This window comes from Gymnoscopelus microlampas (assembly GCF_963454915.1).
Source record: "Gymnoscopelus microlampas genome assembly, chromosome: 1".
Lineage (NCBI taxonomy): Eukaryota > Metazoa > Chordata > Actinopteri > Myctophiformes > Myctophidae > Gymnoscopelus > Gymnoscopelus microlampas.
Window position 1 is genome coordinate 33,956,982 of NC_139962.1, and position 19,921 is coordinate 33,976,902.

At 42.0% G+C, this 19,921-nt stretch overlaps 1 protein-coding gene across 1 annotated transcript in view; it reads left to right on the forward strand.

Annotated features, from left to right (window-relative positions):
• cdh8 (cadherin 8) overlaps nt 1–19,921 on the forward strand; it is a gene marked incomplete at both ends in the record, with an annotated part of 158,280 nt that overhangs the window by 122,313 nt on the left and 16,046 nt on the right. Inside the window, 2 exons of the mRNA XM_084075116.1 lie at nt 4,165–4,412; nt 18,839–18,975. Coding sequence (XP_083931242.1) covers nt 4,165–4,412; nt 18,839–18,975 — 385 coding nt within the window. The remainder of the gene's footprint in view (nt 1–4,164; nt 4,413–18,838; nt 18,976–19,921) is intronic.

Genomic DNA, 19,921 nt, shown 5'->3' on the forward strand with positions numbered 1-19,921 from the left:
TTTCGTTCTTTTCTTTTTTTTTTTTTACAATTTACAATGTACAACCCCACAGACCGAATTGATGCTGTTCTTATATCAACACGGCAATGTTATCATACAGCATATGGGATGCCTCTGATTCCAGAAAAAGCAGAGCAGATTAGTAGTTAAAAGGTATACATATATTTAAATAGTAGCAGTATACTTTAAGCCTCATGTCTCACCTAGACACAGGATCTGACAAAAGTGTTGACATGATCACTTGCCCGGAAACCGGGCTCCAAACTGGGGTAGAAGTGGAAGGTTACATAGTGCTGCTTTAAATACAGTAGTAGTGGTAGTAGTACTTTTATATGGTTAGCATTTCATTCAAATAAAAGGTAAAATCCCAAACAGTCCTCCCTCTTCCCCTCTCTGTTTCCCTGTAACCGTGTCAACAGACAACCTCGTCTTTTTGGGCTCTATTTATACAATGTTGCACAACAACGCTGTTTGACAACAAGACCTGATCGCTAAGCTTGTCGGCAGGGATGGGACGATATGAAAATTGCATGTCACGATTATTGTGGCAAAAAAAAAATCGATTAACGATAGTCAAAATATGCTTAAAACTTAAAATAACACGTTGTGAGCTTGTAGATCTGCTATTTTTGGCGAATCGATTTGTGTAGAGTGAAATAAGAGCGTACCAAATACGTTCTTTACAGGTCTGTTTTATCAAGTATAGAGGGTTTAAGTGGTACTGAATTTGCAGCTCAACAAAAGCTAGTTCATCATATAGTGTATGACAGAGGACAATTTCACCATAACTTAAAATCTCCACGATACGATTATCGTGAGTGTTTTTTTATCACGATATAAACGATAATAACGATTATCGCCCCATCCTTACTTGTCGGCAGGCGACCCCACGGCGCAGTGGGGGTTATAAATCAGGCATTAGGAGTGTAATACATCAGGCATTAGGGCTGTCCATCCCCGAGTGGGATCACTCACACGCTGCCTGAGGTCGGACTCCTCCAGACACATTGTTCTCTCTCTCTCAGCAGAGAAGAAGCAGAAGAAGTGGAGGTTAATAATGAACGTGCTCCAAATAGCTTCTCCTCAGACAGTGGAGCTGGTGGTGGTGGGCCGCGTTGCCAGATTCTGCGAGAGAAATAAGCAAACCAGTTGGTGTAATGAAAACAAGCCCAAGAGAAGCGACAAATAGGCCACATGAGCACCTTTAAACATACTTTATATACAGTATATACAGTAGGCTATTTGAAGATAGCCAATCTACAAGCTCGTAAGCGTACAGGCTATTTGAAAATACAAATCTTGCAATAAAATGTGGAATATTTGGAAGATTTTTGAAACATTCTAACAACACAAATCTGGCACGGGGGGATCCTGGCACAAAATGTTTTCAGATGCGGATAAACGGACAATTACATAGTAACTTGGGAGTCCCTTTAATAACTACACTACACGACTACACTTTAGAAACAATCCCCCCCAAAAAACGCAATATTTACAAGCGACTTTACAGAAAAAACAAGCCCAGAGTCGCTTATAATAAGCAGACATGGCAACACTGGTCGTGTGGGTGGGAGGGTGTTGGTGGGGTGGTTGAGGGTTAGGGGGGAGGAGGAGGGGGGGGCTCGGAGAGAGGGCTGCAGGGCCTCTGTCTCTGCTCTGGTGCCCTGACGACTGCCAGACATGTGGATCTCAGACCCCCTGAGATCTCGCAGCCCCCCCCCCCCCCCCTCCTCTCCCCTCCCCTCCCCTCCCCTCCCCAGCAGCAGGGATCCTTTCACAGCTGGGCTCCCTCTCCCTTCAGGCAGCATGCTGCCCCTATAACCCCTACTGGGCCACAACCACCATGGGGACTGGTCCTCTCTCTCTCTCTCTCTCTCTCTCTCTCTCTCTCTCTCTCTCTCTCTCTCTCTCTAATCTGATGTGTATTTAGCCGCACACCGGTGTCGCGCAACAAAAATAGCCGATGTACAAGCTCACAACGCGTCACGCTGTGACCCGTTGTGAGCTTGTAGATCGGCTATTTTTGGCTTGTGACACTGCACACAAGGAATGTAAATCAAGCGTCTGTCTCTCTCTCTCTCTCTCCTTTCTTGTTCTCTAACTGTATTCATCTCTCATTTGTTCATCTCTCTCTCTCTCTCTCTCTCTCTCTCTCTCTCTCTCTCTCTCTCTCTCTCTCTCTCTCTCTCTCTCTCTCTCTCCTTGAATCCTCTCTCCCTCCCCAAGCCAGCTCTTATCCCCTCAAGCGGCAAGGCCCAGTTTTGATTTCCCTATAAATCCCGGTTATGGAGCATGGAAGTGACTTGATCCCATTATTCTAGTAGCACGAGAGCGACCAGGGGTGATTCAGAATAAAATTGTGACAGTCCGGGTGTCCTCCGAGACGCTGAGAGGGTAAAATTGTGACATTTTTACATTTTACAAATATTAATGATGAGCCATGGGTAGAAGAAGTCTGTCCGTAGCAGACATAGCTTTCATGTTACAATTAAAGAGAGGTGTACTTTCTCAATTTGTAAGGCTGTAGAAAATGTTGCCGGTACGTATCTGTCTGGAAAATTACACCTTTTTTACTGACAGCCGCGGCTAAACGGTTGTCATTTAATTTGATTGTGATGGCGATATAAAAGCTTGCATAATCTACTTCACATTCAGAGCATTAGACAGAACAATTACCTATTTTCCTCATAACAGAAGACTGGAAATCATATGCTCAGGTATAGTGTAAACATGCAAATCACATTTATTATGAGTGATTAGCAAATTTTTGAATCAATCCGTGGTTGTATTGTTAAACAAATTCCATTTGCAGCTTTTTTTTTTTCGAGAACAGATGCCACGTTAGCAAGGCTAGATATTATTACAAACACATACACAAAATCCCTGGGGTAAAGTTGTGGTTATTGCTAATAATTCATCCTTTTCTTTTCTCTTTTTTTTCATCTCCTGCTTTGAATTCTCAGCCTGGCTCGATGTGAAGATGCACATGCATGCAATCTCTTTTCAAAGAGCACAAGATCATCAAGTTTTTTTACCACTGGGGCTAATATTGTTTTGCAATTTTGTCTCGTATGGCCAGACATACAGAGAGACAGACAGTCACACAAACGTACTGTTAGATAGGTAGATCTCTTACTCTCCAAGAGAGACCTGTGTAATGCATAATATAAAATACATATAAGAGACAGGTGCATATGAAAACATTGGACAGAACAACATGCGGGTCAGTCATAGGGATGGAAGTGAGCGGTGAACAACACACATTGCAGACAGAAGGAAGCGATCATAAGCAACATCCAAAATACCAGAGGTAACTGAGAGTTTGTAGATCTGCTGTTTTCTGTGTGTAGAGGATAAAAAAGGAGGGGGCCAAGTATAGACCGCTGGGGCCCATGGTCAACAAAGTATTATAGGATTGAAGTGCGTAGACGCTAAATGTAGTCTCGCATAGCCAGATGTATCGGAGATCTCCGCCTACCGCTGTCTGGTGACATCCAAATTCAATATATGGGCGAGAACAGTGGAGAAAACGGTGGCTAACCAACCTGCTCCTACTGCTTTGGAAACCAATCCTGATACTGTCCCAATATGAAGGACTGTCCAAAAGTCTTTGCACTGTTTCTGCAATGCTGTTTTTTATTATCTTAATCTCAGAATTATTAACACTCAGTGTTAGCCCATTCATTGAATTTATCTCACCAGATGTATTGTATTAGGTGGAAATCTGTGATCATCATGCGATACTAATCTAAATTAACCACTTACCGTAAGCCCTATATAGCCTACTATGTTGTACAATTACTAGTGAAAATGGCCGATCTACAAGCTCACAACGTGTCACATTGTGACACACTGTGAACTCATTGGTCAGCTATTTTCTCTGTCACCCAAAATATGTTTTAGTTCAGTTTTTACCTGTGCTACTTTTAAAACGAATCCTTTCCCCTAGGTAATAGTACCACATCTGCTATATTTAAAAACAATCAAGGAGCAGAAATAAAAGGGAATTTTAAGAAGTACAGCCTCATAGATACATTTAATACAATGCCGTTGCCTTCTCTTAGTTAAAGAGAGTGAGCAGTGCAGTGAACCCGTTTTCCATGAAGCCACTGTCACTGTCAGGTTAATACAGTATTATCTTCTCCTTCTCTTCCTTTGCTGCAGGTGATAGATTTTGAGACCAAGAGGACCTACACCCTGAAGGTTGAAGCCACCAACCTCCGCTTTGAACCCAACAGCGGCGGGCCCTTCAAGGACACGGCCACGGTGAAGATCGTGGTGGAAGACTCCGACGAGCCGCCCATTTTCTCCAAGCCCACGTACGTGCTCGAGGTGAACGAGAACGCCCCAATCAACACCGTGATAGGAGCCGTCACAGCCAGGGACCCAGATCTCACCGCGAGCCAGGTCAGGTAAGAACCACAGGATGATAAGGATTATTCAAAACCGGTTTGTCCTGCATTTCAGGACAATGGATCGGAACAAAAAACGGGACAAAGTCTAGGCTATTAGCATCGCTGATAGCCTTTAGCATGGCTGATAGCCTTTAGCAGTGCTGATAAGTGTATTATGAATATTTCAGTGACCTGTCCAGGACAGGCTATCATTTTTTACGTCTTTCTTTTCCGCAACGTAATTAGCTCTGCTTATTATAAAGGTTGACGCATGCAATTATACGTCTTCATACTCCTGACCTTTTGAAGTCGGCCGCCGTTCCTGGCGGGTGAGTCAACGACGTCTCTTGTCCCCGTGAAGGCGAGGCGGAGGAAAAGGTGGACGTCGAAGGTGGAGGCTGCAACGTTACAACTTTTCTCTTTTTCAGCCTGTATTCTTCCACTTGCGTTTGACTTATTCTCGGAAATATCACAAGGGCACCTTGAGGATAGGTTATACAGGCAATTTCTCTGCCTCCACCTTGGCATTTCATTAATTCTCTGGTGACTCGCTGACTGCATTCCCGGGACAACATTCAACAGGTTGTGTGTAATTGCACGGCGGCACGAGGCAGAGCAGTGGTGGAAGTACTCAGATTTTTTCACTTACGTCAAAATAGCAATACCACAACGTAGAAATACTCTGTTACAAGTAAAAGTCCTGTATTCAAAATCTTACTTGAGTGAAAGTACAAATGTATTCTTGTAGTGCCAAAGTAAATGTACACACATTTCCATAATTTGCCAAACTTCTTTTGAAAGTAGCAGATTTACCGTTTATCTCACAACGCGTCACGATGCGACACGTTGTGAGCTTGTAGATCGGCTATTTCCGATTAGCCAAAGTATAAAATTGGGGTTTAGAAGTGGTTAATGCATGTTTTGAAATAATAACCCATATCTACAAAGTAACGCCACTAAATCTGTCAAATCTGTCAAATAATTCTAGTGGAGTAAAAAGTACAACATTTGCCTCTGCGATGTAGTGGAGTAGAAGTATAAAGTATAGAAAAATGGACAGTAATACTCAAAGCAAAGTAAAGGTATCTCAAAAGTGTACTTGAGTAAATGTACTTATACTCTCCACCACTTTTGCTACAGATTGCTCTGTGGCGAGCCCAGTTCATTCTGCCATCCCCTCCCCATCCTCGCCATCGTGTTTAGCGAGGAGATTTCCGAGAGGAATTGAGGTTGTGCGGCGTGTCTCCCCTGGCACTGTAAAACCAGGAGTGCATTTCATGTATGGTGACATCTTCTGCGCTGCTCTGACCTCATTTCTTGTCACAGCCTCCAACCGAGTTTTTCCAATTCTACATTCATAATCACTGCTCCTAATAGTTAGGATGGGTAAAAACAGAGGACACATTTCATGTATGCGCAAATGTGCTCTGAAAAAAAGAAAATGAGGAGGAGGAGAAGACTAAATTATAATCTTTTGCAAGATAGTGTATTATCATTATTAGTAGTAGTAGTAGTAGTAATAGTAGTAGTAGTAGTAGTAGTAGTAGTCAGTGGTGTAAAGTAACTAAGTACATTTACTCAAGTACTGTACTTAAGTACAATTTTGAGGTATTTTTTTTACTTGAGTTTTACCAATTTTCAGTACTTTTACTTCTACTCCACTACATCTCAGAGGCAAATATTGTACTTTTACTCCCCTACAATTATTTGAAAACTTTAGTTACTAGTTACTTTGTAGATTTTGATCACAAAACATACATTAACCACTTCAGCCCTATATACATTTCGGCCATTTGAAAATAGCCGATCTACAAGCTCACAATGTGTTGCGATGTGACGCATTGTGAGCTTGTAGATCTACTATTTTCAAAGCATTTTACTGTACCATAATAATAATTACTTGTAGTAGTTTTGGTATTTAGTATTATTATTGAAGTTATTCAAATGATATTGTCATTTTTACTGTATTACAGTATCACTTTCAGATGAGAGTAACATGCTCATTGAAGATGTGGGTGGAGATGGGTGAATTTTTTATTAAGAACTTATTTTAATTTGTTTAATAACTATTTAATTTGTTTAATAACTGTTTTGCTTAAGTTCTGTCATCTTTTATAATCCTCCTGTGGTATTTTATTCTTCAATACGGTTTAATGACCAGATATTGTGCCTGTCAGCTTAAAGATGGCTGTTCTGCTTTGATGTTGGTCCGTCATACATTTATCTTTTGTTTTCATGCTGGGCACCGAATGTCGTGCCTGAAAGCCTTTATATAACAAAAGGCCAGAATTCCTTTCATCCTTAATCACAATACATTTTTACAGCATGGTAGAGCCATCTAGAACCGTGGTTCTCAACCTCTGGGTCCCCACATGATTCTTTTGGGGGTCCCCAGATGGCAGATGACAGTGAAGTGACAATTTAAGGACTTTTAAGACCCTTTTAATACCTACAAAAAAGACCGTAACTGCATCAAAAGTAATCAACAAACTATACTTTAAAAACTGGTCGAACATTGGCCAAATTATCAAATAATATAAGAAAGACGCAAACATTTTGAAAATAGACGGTCTATGTGAGCTTGTAGATCTGCTATTTCCACAATATTCAGCTGTGGAACCAAGTCAAACAAAATGTAATGCCTCATGTAACTGCTACAATTCCAAGTGCTTGTCAGGGTGGGGGTTCAAATATGATTATTCTTTGGGGGGGGGGGGGGAGCAGGGGGGGGGGGGGGGGGGTCACAGCCTGAAAAGGTTGAGAACCACTGAAGAGGGTTTGTGTGTCTGTGCGTCTGGAGCTAATCTCGAAAACCGCTCGATCAATAAGCGCCAAATTTATTTCACCAAACTGCCAGTAGGCCACAGAAGTACCTCCATTATTATTATTTTATCCCCTATACCACAAATAGCTGGGACATTTGCCAAGCTTTTGAAATAGAAATAAAAGCAATGGAACCTTTTCACAGATGCCATTTTGACAGGTAAGCACAAGCTGAAGGCAATAAAGTTAATTGTGGCGGATTTTCATTTAGGTGTTTCTGTGTCAACGTGAAGTTAGCTGTATACAGGATATTGTTTGGTGGATGTATTTGTTGTGGTTTTTTTTTGGTCAAATGTTTTTCCCAATTGTGTTAATATTACATTATTGTCTTTGAGGACCCCCTCGGAAATGAGATGTTACATTTCAAGGAGTTATATATTCCTAATAAAGAAGTTATATCCATGCAGGCACACAGTGACACCTAAATGAAACACAATTCATGTTATTACCTTTAGCTGTGTTTACTTGTCAAACTGTGGGAAAAAGGCCTGTTATCTTGGAAAGAATTAACTGGGAATAAAAGGTGCATTGAATTGTCTTTGAGCAAGATTCTGGACCCCTAACTGCTCCTGACAGGCAGGTTGTGTGTGAATGGCTGAATGTGAGACTATGCATATTGTGGTGTAAGACAAGGTTGCGACACTAGAAAAGATCTGTATAATGCAGTTCATTTATTGTGACGCTTCTGTGAAGAAGTTGAGTATATTTGGATGGATTACAGCTCACAGACATCTGTGACAGTACAACAATAAGCCCATAGAGAATGTCCTTAGATGTTCATAGATGTTTCTTTTTTTTTTTAACCCATTCAATCCAGGAACGCATCTCTGTCATTTTAGATTTCTTTGGCTATTCAAAAATAGCAGATATACAAGTTCATACTATGAGATTGTAGATTTGCATTTTTTTTGTTTAAAGCATTAACATTTTTGCAAATCTTTACTAATGTCTTCTAAATGCTAACTGTTACTATATCAGTGGTTCACATGTTTTCATGTCAAGGCCCCCCAAAATTATATGTTTTTGGCCGCCGATCCCCATCAAAATATGTTGTTCCAGGGACCCCCAGAAGCAAAGATTTGAGTAAAAAAATGTGTTCAAATGTGTTCCAAAAATATACGTATTCAAAGATTTGCACGAAAGTTGAAGATTTAAAAAAAAAAATAGCCAAAGTATAAAATAATGGTTATAGCTCAAATCTGAAATGACACAGATGTGTTCCCGGATTGAATGGGTTAAATAAGATCGTTGGGACATTCATATGACTTTTCTCAGAGAAAGAAGCACTGACTTCATACACACATGAAATTGTTAATTGCACATTGAGTTGATAAGTGCGTGTAAGGTCACTGATCGGGAGGCAAATGGAAAACGTCAAACGTAACGGATTAAACCGCCCTGACGCTCAACCACGTATTCCTGCCAGTTTGCATTTTGGTCACAACAAAACTGCTCTCTCTCGCAACGTGTGATTCTCTTTCAAGTACAAACACTTTCCTTTTAGATGTTCTGCTTATCCTCGAGACGTGCTATCTATCCTGGGATGTCAAGGGGGTTTCTTTATGGACGATGAGATAAAATGATTTTAACATGATGCATTACTCTAACCCCCACCACATCACTTCCCATTCTGCCCCGGGGTTTGTTAGCTGGTAGCTGAGACCTTCTGACCAGTAGAAATGATTACAGTCTGGAAGATTAATCCTATCAGACATACTGTACAGTACTGGCTGACAGAAAGCCTATATATGCCTCCCGAATACATCTAAAGCATGGGTGGGCAACCGTCTCTTTTTGATCTGCCAGGGTGATCAGATTGGGCTTTTGAAGTGATCAGTTGAGTTGATCATACGACCATGACCATAATAACCATCAGTGCATAATGCTTTTTTCTTTTCTATAGTCATATTCAATTATTGACTCATTCTGTGTTAGGTTGTATTATTAACCACTTATACTGTGCTTCAACTGACAAAATTCTTTGCCTATAATGACATCAGGTTGAAAGGGGTTACATTATTGACTTATTCTATGCTTGTATCTATCGATCCACAGTATAAAGCATGACATCTCTGTCTGTGTGGACTTTCCCCTGTTATGTCGAGAACCGTCAGACTGATCTACTTCAATCTTAAGGCATGTGTTTCGTCCAGAGAACCCGAGGGAGTGATCGATGTGCTAAGTGGGAAGAAAGTCAATCGGATTGGCGGTTGTCCGGAAATATAAAAAAATCCGCAATTCTCCATATTTTTCCATACATGCAGCTCCCTGACATCATAGTATCATCATAGTACTGATGTCCAGTGTTGATTTCGTCGACTAAAACTATGACGAAAAACGTTTGCCGAGTACCTTTTTTCACTGATGAAAACTAAATATAAACTAAGCTGCGATGACTAAAACTAGGACTAAATATTATTGACTATTTCATCAACAAATAAAAACTAGACTAGAACATTAGGGAGGGACGAGTGGAAAATAGATCCAGTAGAACTAAAAGACAAGTCATTTTATGTTTGGTTGCGGTCGGGTGTTGCGTTTTGAAAATAGCAGATCTACAAGCTCACAACGCATCGCTCTGCGACGCGTTGTGAGCTTGTAGATCGGCTATTTTCAGCATTATACCAAGTGTAAAATCAGCCATTACGACACCATCAAGGCACCGCCAAAATACAATTTAGTCGACTAAAATTAGCTGAAGATTTAGTCGACTATAATCTTATGATATTTAGTCGACTAAAACAAGACAAAAACGAAAACATTTTAGATGACTAAAATATGACTAAAGCTAAATGGAATGTGATTCAAAAGACTCTGACTAAAACTAAATCAAAATGTGTTGTCAAAATCAACACTGCCTCCAAATACTATGATAATGGGTGCATTGGGTACAATAGGGACTCTATCATTCCCAACGGGCATTGTTCCCAACGGCCATCGCCCTAGTTATTCTATTTGGCATCCCCATAATAAGACACACATGTAAAAGCAAGTGGTTTTCACTGGTTGATCATGCCAGCCTTGGAACAACAAGCCAACAACAAAAGTTAAGTTGATCATTTGCTCGAAAAAAAAGTTTGCCCATCCCTAATCTAAAGTGTACCATAAGGCAGGGACAGTCTGGAGTAAAGGCAGGCAATAAAGGAACATTTAGGCTTTGAGAAATAATTGAGGCTAGAGGTTTCTATTTTTAGACTGGTGGGCCTACTTGTGGGACTTGTTAAAAATCAAAACAGTGAGGCAAAAAGCATGTTAATGTGCAGCAGAGACGGAGAGATTAATGTAGAAAAGACTCTGACCTCTATCTATCTATCTATCTATCTATCTATCTATCTATCTATCTATCTATCTATCTATCTATCTATTCTCAACCCCGTCCGGGGACCCCCAGCAGTCCTTGAGGGAGTTCCAGGGGGTCCCCAGCTAAATGATAGATAGTTAGGAACCAAATGGACTCTTATGGGTCTGTAGCTCTGAGAGTGTACAAATGAAATCAAATGGACCCTAACAGGTCCATTTTGTACACTCTCAGAGTTAAATTAACATTGATTTTACAATAACCTGGGGTCCCAGAGATAGAAATGCCATTAAATGGGGGTCTGTAGCCTAATGCATGTCAAACTGGGGGTCCTTGAAATTGAAATGGTTGAAAAAAAACTCCCTGGCATATCTTTTCAAATGGGGGTCCACAGGCTAAATTAGTGTAGATTTGGGGGTACATCTATCTATCTATCTGTCTATCTGTCTGTCTGTCTGTCTGTCTGTCTGTCTGTCTGTCTGTCTGTCTGTCTGTCTGTCTGTCTGTCTGTCATAACATTCCATTATGGAGTGCTATAGCAGCAGTAACAGCAGCAGCACAACAGTCTCTCATGATGTCAGACTGTAGCCCCTCAACCAGGCCGGTCTGGTCTATAGCGGTCTAGAGCACTCTGGGAGCGTACAGGTCTGAGGTCTCCCTCCTGCACTCAGGAGGCAAACAAGCCCTCAGCTGTACTCGTCCGTCCATCCAAACAAGATGTCCTGTGAGCTCCATTCTGCTCTCAGCATCCTTCAGTCCTCTCTCTCTCTCTCTCTCTCTCTCTCTCTCTCTCTCTCTCTCTCTCTCTCTCTCTCTCTCTCTCTCTCTCTCTCTCTCTCTCTCTCTCTCTCTCTCTCAGTACGAATGGAGAATGTGACACTGAATGTTGTACGGGCACATTGCGACAATTCAATATGTCAATCACAGCAAAGTGTGTGAAGTGAAATCTACGTGTTGTTTGCTCTCAGCATGGTGCAAATACACGCTGAGGATTATTTGCACATACCGGGTTGGGGAATGATAGATTTTTGTGCAATGAGTTTAATCACTCTTTAGTAAAACATGGCTGACTGCAGCTGATAGGAGTTGATATTTTATTTCCAAAGATAAGAGGTGAAACAACAACAATATTACAATGGAACAGAAAACACACCATGTACAGTAGGAATATAAAGTTAAATACCACATGTGTAGTAGCCGTTATGTATGGTCTGTAAAACCTTCTTGTTTGTTCAGTTGAGCTCCAAAAAAAAATATTTCTTTCCCCAAAATGTATATTAGGCTATATGTTCTTCTATATGGTTTTGTCTAAAATATATATCGTTTTACTGGCTATTTCCTGTATCTTTGATAGACACACACACACACACACACACACACACACACACACACACACACACACACACACACACACACACACACACACACACACGCTCACACGCTCTCACACACACACACACACACACACACACACACACACACACTCACACACACACACACACACACACACACACACACACACGCACGCACGCACGCACGCACGCACGCACGCACGCACGCACGCACGCACGCACGCACGCACGCACGCACGCACGCACGCACGCACGCACGCACACGCACGCACTCAAACAAAGGCGATCACAAGCTTGTAGATCTGCTATGTTCGCTTAATGTTCACCTATTATGGCAAGCCAAAAATAAGGACGCTAGGGTAAGAGTGGATAAATAGTTCTGTGTGGTATAAGCAGGATAATACTCTGTGAGCGAGTCACTTATGAGAAAATAACTGCACTTCAGGGGGGTAATGACCCTCCGTTCTGCCTCATGCTGTAGCACCCTGTTGTGCATTTGCTTTCTTTTTCCCAATGCATTATCCCTATAAATAAAATCTGGAAAGGCAAAGCAGCGTTAGGAAATTATGTAATATAAATGTGTCCTGGTGTTCAGCTATGTTCAGCTTGCCTGTCCGCTCTTCATTTCACTCACAACTGACCGTCTTATGGTATGCAAGAGAATAAATATATTGTTTCTAGAGATTCAAATGTAATGTACTGAAGACGTTAGTTGTCTTTTCTTTTTCTTTTTCTTTTTGTTCTTCTGAATAATTTCTTTTGAAACTACTTGACAAAAAAACAAAAAAAAACACATGGGTTGTTACCTGAATAGACTGGTCATGTGAGAAAAAGAAGAAATCTGTTATGGAAAAAAAAAAGAAATGGCCAGCATTCAGGCGACAGCAAAATGAGTTGTACCGTGATCCTCTCTGTGGAGTTAGTGACCTAATAACAAGTAGGAATGTCAGGGAAGCAGAAACAAAAAAGAAACATTTGTTCTCAATCGCTCACCCCATACACACACGCTCACACGCACACACGCACGTGTGCGTGTGCGTGTGCGTGTGCACACCCACCCACCGACCCACCCACACACACACATACGCAGGCGGGTAACAGAACAAAAACATACACATGCTTGGAAACCTTTTTTTGCGGCTGCCACTGTTGGCTTCATGAAGGTCACAGAGGTCGCAGAGGAATTGTTGTCTTCCCCGGTCCTCCTGGAGCCAGCGGTACATTCAGTACTTTGTAATTGGGTTGAGACGTCGTCTCATTGTGTTGCTGAACTGCATGTGGCTGCAGAATATGCTGCATGGTCACATCGGTATCACTAATGAATTGAACTGTGTCTTTTGCCAGCCAGTCATCATTTCCTTTAAACTAGGAAGTAAGCTCAGTCTTCCTTCTATGTTGCTGTGTCACATACACACTGTCAACATACAGATGTATCACTAAGGCATACATACAGCTGTTAACATACAAACATACTGTATCACCATAGCATACATGAAAAGAATTTACATACAAGATATAATATATAACAAATATATTACACGCAAACATATAATCGTATGATACATACAACATGTAACCATCATACATACAAACAAAAATATCACCATATCATGCATACCAACTAGGGGTGTGCCTTTTTTTTTTTTGCAATAATAATAATGCAAAAACAGAAGTATTTTTTTGCATTTCCTTTCCCCCCTCCATATATTTTCATAAGATTTCCCCCCGCCCCATATATTTTCATAATAAAAAGAACCTTATATCGTATCGATATCATATCGATGTCGTGAGCCCAATTTCGTATCGTTTCGTGAAATTAGTGTCGGCACACCCCTAATACTAACGTATTAACATAGCATTCATACAGACGGTTAACATCAAATATTATACATACAAACTGTTAACATACATATTACATTGGCCGTGGTTTCAGAGCCTTCAGCGGACACACCCCCATGTGTTCAGACTCTAGAGCAGAGAAAATGTAGCTTTTTTTTCCTCACGATTTTGAACCTAATTTTGTATTCTTCAAATTTACCTGGGTGATTAAAAACACACTATTGTGTGGGGTGACAAACTCAGCATAGGCTACATAGTATTGCTGCTTTACAGTCACTTTAAGCTTCAGAGTTTCTGCTTGTTGCATGTTATTTAGGCATTGAATTTAGGTCAGTCCATCCATATCATGGATGATGCAATATGAAAACCAAAACAGTCAACATGTGTGCACGCACGCACGCACGCACGCACGCACGCACGCACGCACGCACGCACGCACGCACGCACGCACGCACGCACGCACGCACGCACGCACGCACACACACACACACACACACACACACACACACACACACACACACACACACACACACACACACACACACACACACAGGTATTATTTACAATTTACAATTTTGTCATTTTGCAGACCCTCTTAATCCAGAGTGATTTACAGTAAGCAAGGACAACACAAGGTTACATCAAATACATAGAAATAGTACTTGTGAGTAAGTAAACCCTGAGCCTAACCTCTAAATGCCTAATCATAACCCCAACACCAATCTGAATATTGTCCTAATTGTAAGCATAACTCCCCAAATTGAACCACAAAACAACAATTTCTCGAGGTCCATGAAACATGTCCTCACATTGCCTATTTCTCAATTTCAACTATGGAGACATTGGACCCTCACACATAATGATACAAATACACACAAACACACACGCGTGCACACACACACACACACGCACGCACGCACGCACGCACGCACGCACGCACGCACGCACGCACGCACGCACGCACGCACGCACGCACCTTTGCAAACACACACACTCACATCTCACTTAGGAACCGTGCATACACACACACACACACACACAGCAGATATTGTTTGTTTTTGTTCCTCCCTCCCTTGTGTTATTTGCTTTTAATTCTTTAGACATCACGCTGTCAGTTTGACTGACAGCTGGCAGAACATTTCAGGGTCTGTCTCCCCGCCCCCTACGTGAAAAACTGTCAGGGTCTGACTGGGATCCACTCAGTCGACAGGAGAAAGAGAGAGGCTCTCGCTCCCAGGTGGCTTGCTGCTGTCTGCCTGTCTTGAAAGTGCTCTGCGTCAGAGGGGGGGGATGGGTGAACGGGGGGCTGCTGCGGAGGAGGAGGGTGTGCAGGGGAGTGTGGGGTGGGGGGGGTGGGGGGGGGGCAGTCCACGTGGACCTCTCCCAGCCTGGCGTCGAGAGGATTTTACACCATTTCATCTCAAAAAATGGAAATGTCACGGCTCGCTACATCTACCCAACAATTGGAAACTGGGCCATTGGCTTATTTATTTTATTTTATTACCCTCCTCCCCAACACACACGCACACGCGCGTGCAGACACACACACACACACACACACACCACCGACACTAAATTGTTGTGGTTTTTTTACTTTGCGTTAAGATGAGTCCTCCTTTATTTCTCTCTCTCTCTCTCTCTCTCTCTCTCTCTCTCTCTCTCCCTCCCTCTCTCTCTCTCTCTCTCTCTCTCCCTCCCTCTCTCTCCCTCTCTCTCTCTCTCTCTCTCTCTCTCTCTCTCTCTCTCTCTCTCTCTCTCTCTCTCTCTCTCTCTCTCTCTCTCTAAACGGTAGGGTCCTGTCAACAGGTCTGCACTGAGAGGGATGAGCAGCTCCACTGTGAGATAGGATGAGACCCAGGGTTATGGAGGGGAGGGGCACATAGAGAGCCACAGGGAATTGGAGAGAGAGGGGGGGGGGGGCACTCACACTAGGCAGACAGGAGGAAGAATACAGCACATGTTAAGGCCATTTAAGCCATATTACTTCTCAGACAAAAGAATAGCCAATCTACAAGCTCACAATGCGTTGCATCGTGACATTTTGTGAGCTTGTAGATTTGCTATTTTCACTACTTTTTATACCTTTTCAGCTTATTTTCGAAGAAAAAAAAAAAATACAAATTAAGACTATTTTTTACCCAAAATACAAGTTGTGATTTTGTGCAACAAACAGACACAGCCTCAGGCCCTCCTTGTGATCTCAGAGTTACTACAGGGAGGCTACCAAATCTGTATGCGATTTTCTTTCTTTTTACATTAACCACTTCAGCCCTATAGCATCCCTTTAGCAGATCTACAAGTACAGAGTAAAGGGCAAATTTGGTTTATTGAGGGTTTAAGTGGTCAACTGTCTGAAAATACACATTAACATGAATCCAACACAACGCTACACGATGGCAGGGCTGTCAAACAAGTCTATGAAGCTATCCATGAAATCTATGAGAAAGTTCATCTGCAACACAACGTTATACAATATGATTTGGGGGTCCCTGCTTCATCTCTCTCTCAGCTAAGGGGTCCCTGCCCTATAAAACGTTGAAGACCCCTGCACTAGAGTCTAAATTAGAGTCTATAGAGTCTAGACTCTATAGTGCAGGGGTCTCCAACGGTCTAGACCAGTACGTGGTTCTCAAACTTTGTCATGTCAAGGACCCCTAAATGAATGTGTATTTGGCCGCGGACCCCATCTGAAAATATTTTGTGCCAAGGACCCCCTAGGCCCCCATACACGATTTGTGGTGTTAATTTTGTTATAAATATTCAGACATTTTCCAAGAATGTCACCATCTTTTATAAATAGCCGATATATATAGGGCCATGGGGGTCCCCGGACCCCACTTTGAGAGCCCCTGCATTAGACCACGGACCACCATAACTCTGAGAGTGTACAAATGGGACCAAATGGACCCGCAAGGGTCCATTTGGTTCCATTTGTACACTCTCAGAGTTACAACCACATAAGGGTCCATTTGGTTCCTAACTATCCATCATTTATCTGGGGAACCCCTCAAGGACCCCTGGGGGTCCCCGGACCCCACTTTGTGAACCACCGGTCTAGACAGACAGACAGGAGGAAGAAAACGGCACTCAACAGGGAAAAGGGGGAGTGACAGAAAGAGAGAGAGAGAGGAACAGAAGTGGTTTGTCATGAATTAATCTTCTTAAAGGGACGGCGTTCCCTCGTGTGGCGCGCGGTTGCGATTAGCACACGTGAATCACCGGGGGCCCTGTGTGTTGCATTGAGTGGGATGATGGCTGTGACAGGCACGCATAATGGCAAACCAAACGTGTGAGATGAACGATGATGACCCATAATGACAGATTTCTTTTTTAGGCAGCATCGCGGGGGCTTGTCTTGAGAATTGGCGCCGTGCACATTGCAACATGAAAGAGTTTTTGTTGATGTTTTTTTCCCCTCTTTTTTTCCCTTTTTCGCAGTTTTTCGATCAGCAGCACCTGCAAACACTCACTTCTTTTCATGTCTATTCCAATTTCACACCCGCGCACCAGGTGTTTTCTTGATCGGCCGCGCTGTGTTTAGAAGTTTGTAAGATGCCTTCTTTGTTTTCAGTCACATCAAAGTGACACGAGAGTGACCATCTAAAAGTTACTCATCTCTCCACATAAAATTACGTCTCATTGCTTTTCTTTTCAAAGAGTTCATGTCAGCAGAGTTCAATTTGTAAAAAAAAAAAAAAAGGTGGTACATTTTCCTAACCACTTAAGGTCTATTATATACTTTGTCATACCACAAATAGCTGAAATATTACATACCTATTTCCCTTTAATTAAAAAAGACACGTTGCCCAAAATAGATACGCCAGTATCATTTTTCATTAAATTGTTATCAAACGTGAATATCAAACATGTCAGACAGTCTACATTTCCCAAAGGCAAATGCATGTATTTATTTCAGTCCGACCAGAAGATAAAACATATCCCCGATGGCCATACAAATTAATGACCAGAGGGAGAATATCAAAAGCACAGGCATAGACATAACTTCCCCACCCCCACACAGTTATGTAAAGTGTCTAAGTACATTTACACAAGTACTTTACTTAAAGTTATACTAGGTAACTTTAATAAAAAAAAACTAAAGTTAAAGGGCCTACACCATGAATTTAACATTATTTTATACATAGGCAATTTGAAAATAGCCGATCTACTATCTGCTATTTTCAAACATTTTAGTACATTTACTTTTGGTACTTTAAGTATATTTTGATGCCAATACTTTTGTACTTTTACTCAAGCAACATTTCGAACACAGGCCTTTTACTTGTAACAGAGTATTTTTATATTGTGGTATATTGCTACTTTTACTTGAGTAAAATATCTGAGTGCTTTTTCCACCACCATGCCCCCACATAAATCCCAAACCAGCAAATTGAACCCTGAGTATCAGTGAAGCAACGAAACCAACACCAAAAAAAAAAAGCTTTAGAAACGGGTCTGATTCACGACGTGGCTGCCGCTGCGCTTCCAGGGTGTCCCACCTGACCTGACTGATACGAGAGTGAGCAGCTTTACCACGAGCCATAGTTTATGACTAAACAAGTGCCTCTAGCTGTGTGGCATGTTATATATGTGTTCTCATTCAGAGCCATGACACGTTACAAATTACAAGGTTACAAGGTTATACCCCCTTCGCACATTGTCAGTCCATCTAACCCTCCTAAAAAATGTACTTCCTGTACATCATGCAAGCTGTTGGGCTCGTAAATCTAGAACCTTCTGGGACCAATCTGGCAGCCCAAAAGGGTTCGACAACACTGCTAAACTCCTATACCAACACAAAGAAGCAGCATGCACTAATGACCTCTTCCAAAGCAGAGGCTATTTACTGCACAACAACATGAGAAGAGCCTATTGGACTTTTACTGGGTTTTAATGTTCCCCTCCCACTAATGTGAAAGCGGTAATTAATCCTCTGATGATAATTATTGACTTCCTACTGCTCTTAACGTGCATTAATCCACAGGACCCTCTTGATGAATAAGGCCCCATTAGCAGGCCGCCCCCAAGGGGATTGCATAGGGATGCTCCGGTGGTAGCTTATGCTGTCTACACAGCTTTGCACTCATGACAATGTGCTGAGAATTCTGATGATGCCACGTTCCTTCCTCCAGGTACTTCATCGATCGCCACACCGACCTGGAGAGGCAGTTCAATATCAACGTGGACGACGGCAAGATCACGCTGGCCAAGCCGCTGGACCGAGAGACGGACACGTGGCACAACATCACAGTGACCGCCACAGAAGTCCGTAAGTAACGTGCAGCGTTGCCTCGTCTGCTTACTATAAGCAAATTTGGGCTTGTTTTCCTGTAACGTCGCTTGTAAATTATTGGTGGTTGCGGGTTTTTTGGGCTTGTTTCTAAAGTGAAGTTGATTATTTGGGCTTGTTTCCTAATGTTGTTCAAACCGGTGGTTCTTAAACATTTTCATGTAGTGCAATATGTAGTTCTCCACGTATCTATATCTGAAAATATTTGTGTGCCAGGGATCCTGTACCAGATTTGTGTTATTAAAATGTTTTTTGAAAGATATTCAGAAAGATTGTCTCAATAAAAAAAAGAAATCCGATCCGAAGCGTTGTGAGCTTGTAGATCGCCTATTTTCAAATAGCTGATGTATATTAGGTTTAAAGTGCTCGTGTGGCCTTTTTTTGGGCTCGTTTTCATGGACCTGGCTGCTTATTTCTCTCGCAAAATCTGGCAACACTGGTAACGTCGCCAAACCGAGATCGGTGTCCCCTATCCCCGTCTGCAGTGCTGATTAAGCACAATTTCCCGTTTTCAAAGATCAATGCACTGTTTTTTTGAACATCCTTAGTCAGATGAAAAACACAAACCAGCTAACAGCAGAGTGTGGGTAGAGACACTACTTTACTAAGCAGCACCGTGTGTCATCTCGACTGAAGTATCCGCTGGCCCTGCTGCACACACACAATCCTCCCGCGCAAAAGCGCTTGTAAAAACCATTGCTTTTAATCGCTCTAGGAGAATGGCACAAACAATTAGTGTTTGTATTCACAGAGGCATTAAGCACGTTAATTTGCTGAGTTTTGATTGAATTAAACGGCTCAGTAGTCAATTTGTGGAGGTGCAGGAACATTAAGATGTATCAAATAAACAGTTTTAAAGACATGCTCCGCCGTGGATTGTTTCCAACGCCGGCATCCATTACAGATTAAAGAACATCTGCGTAAC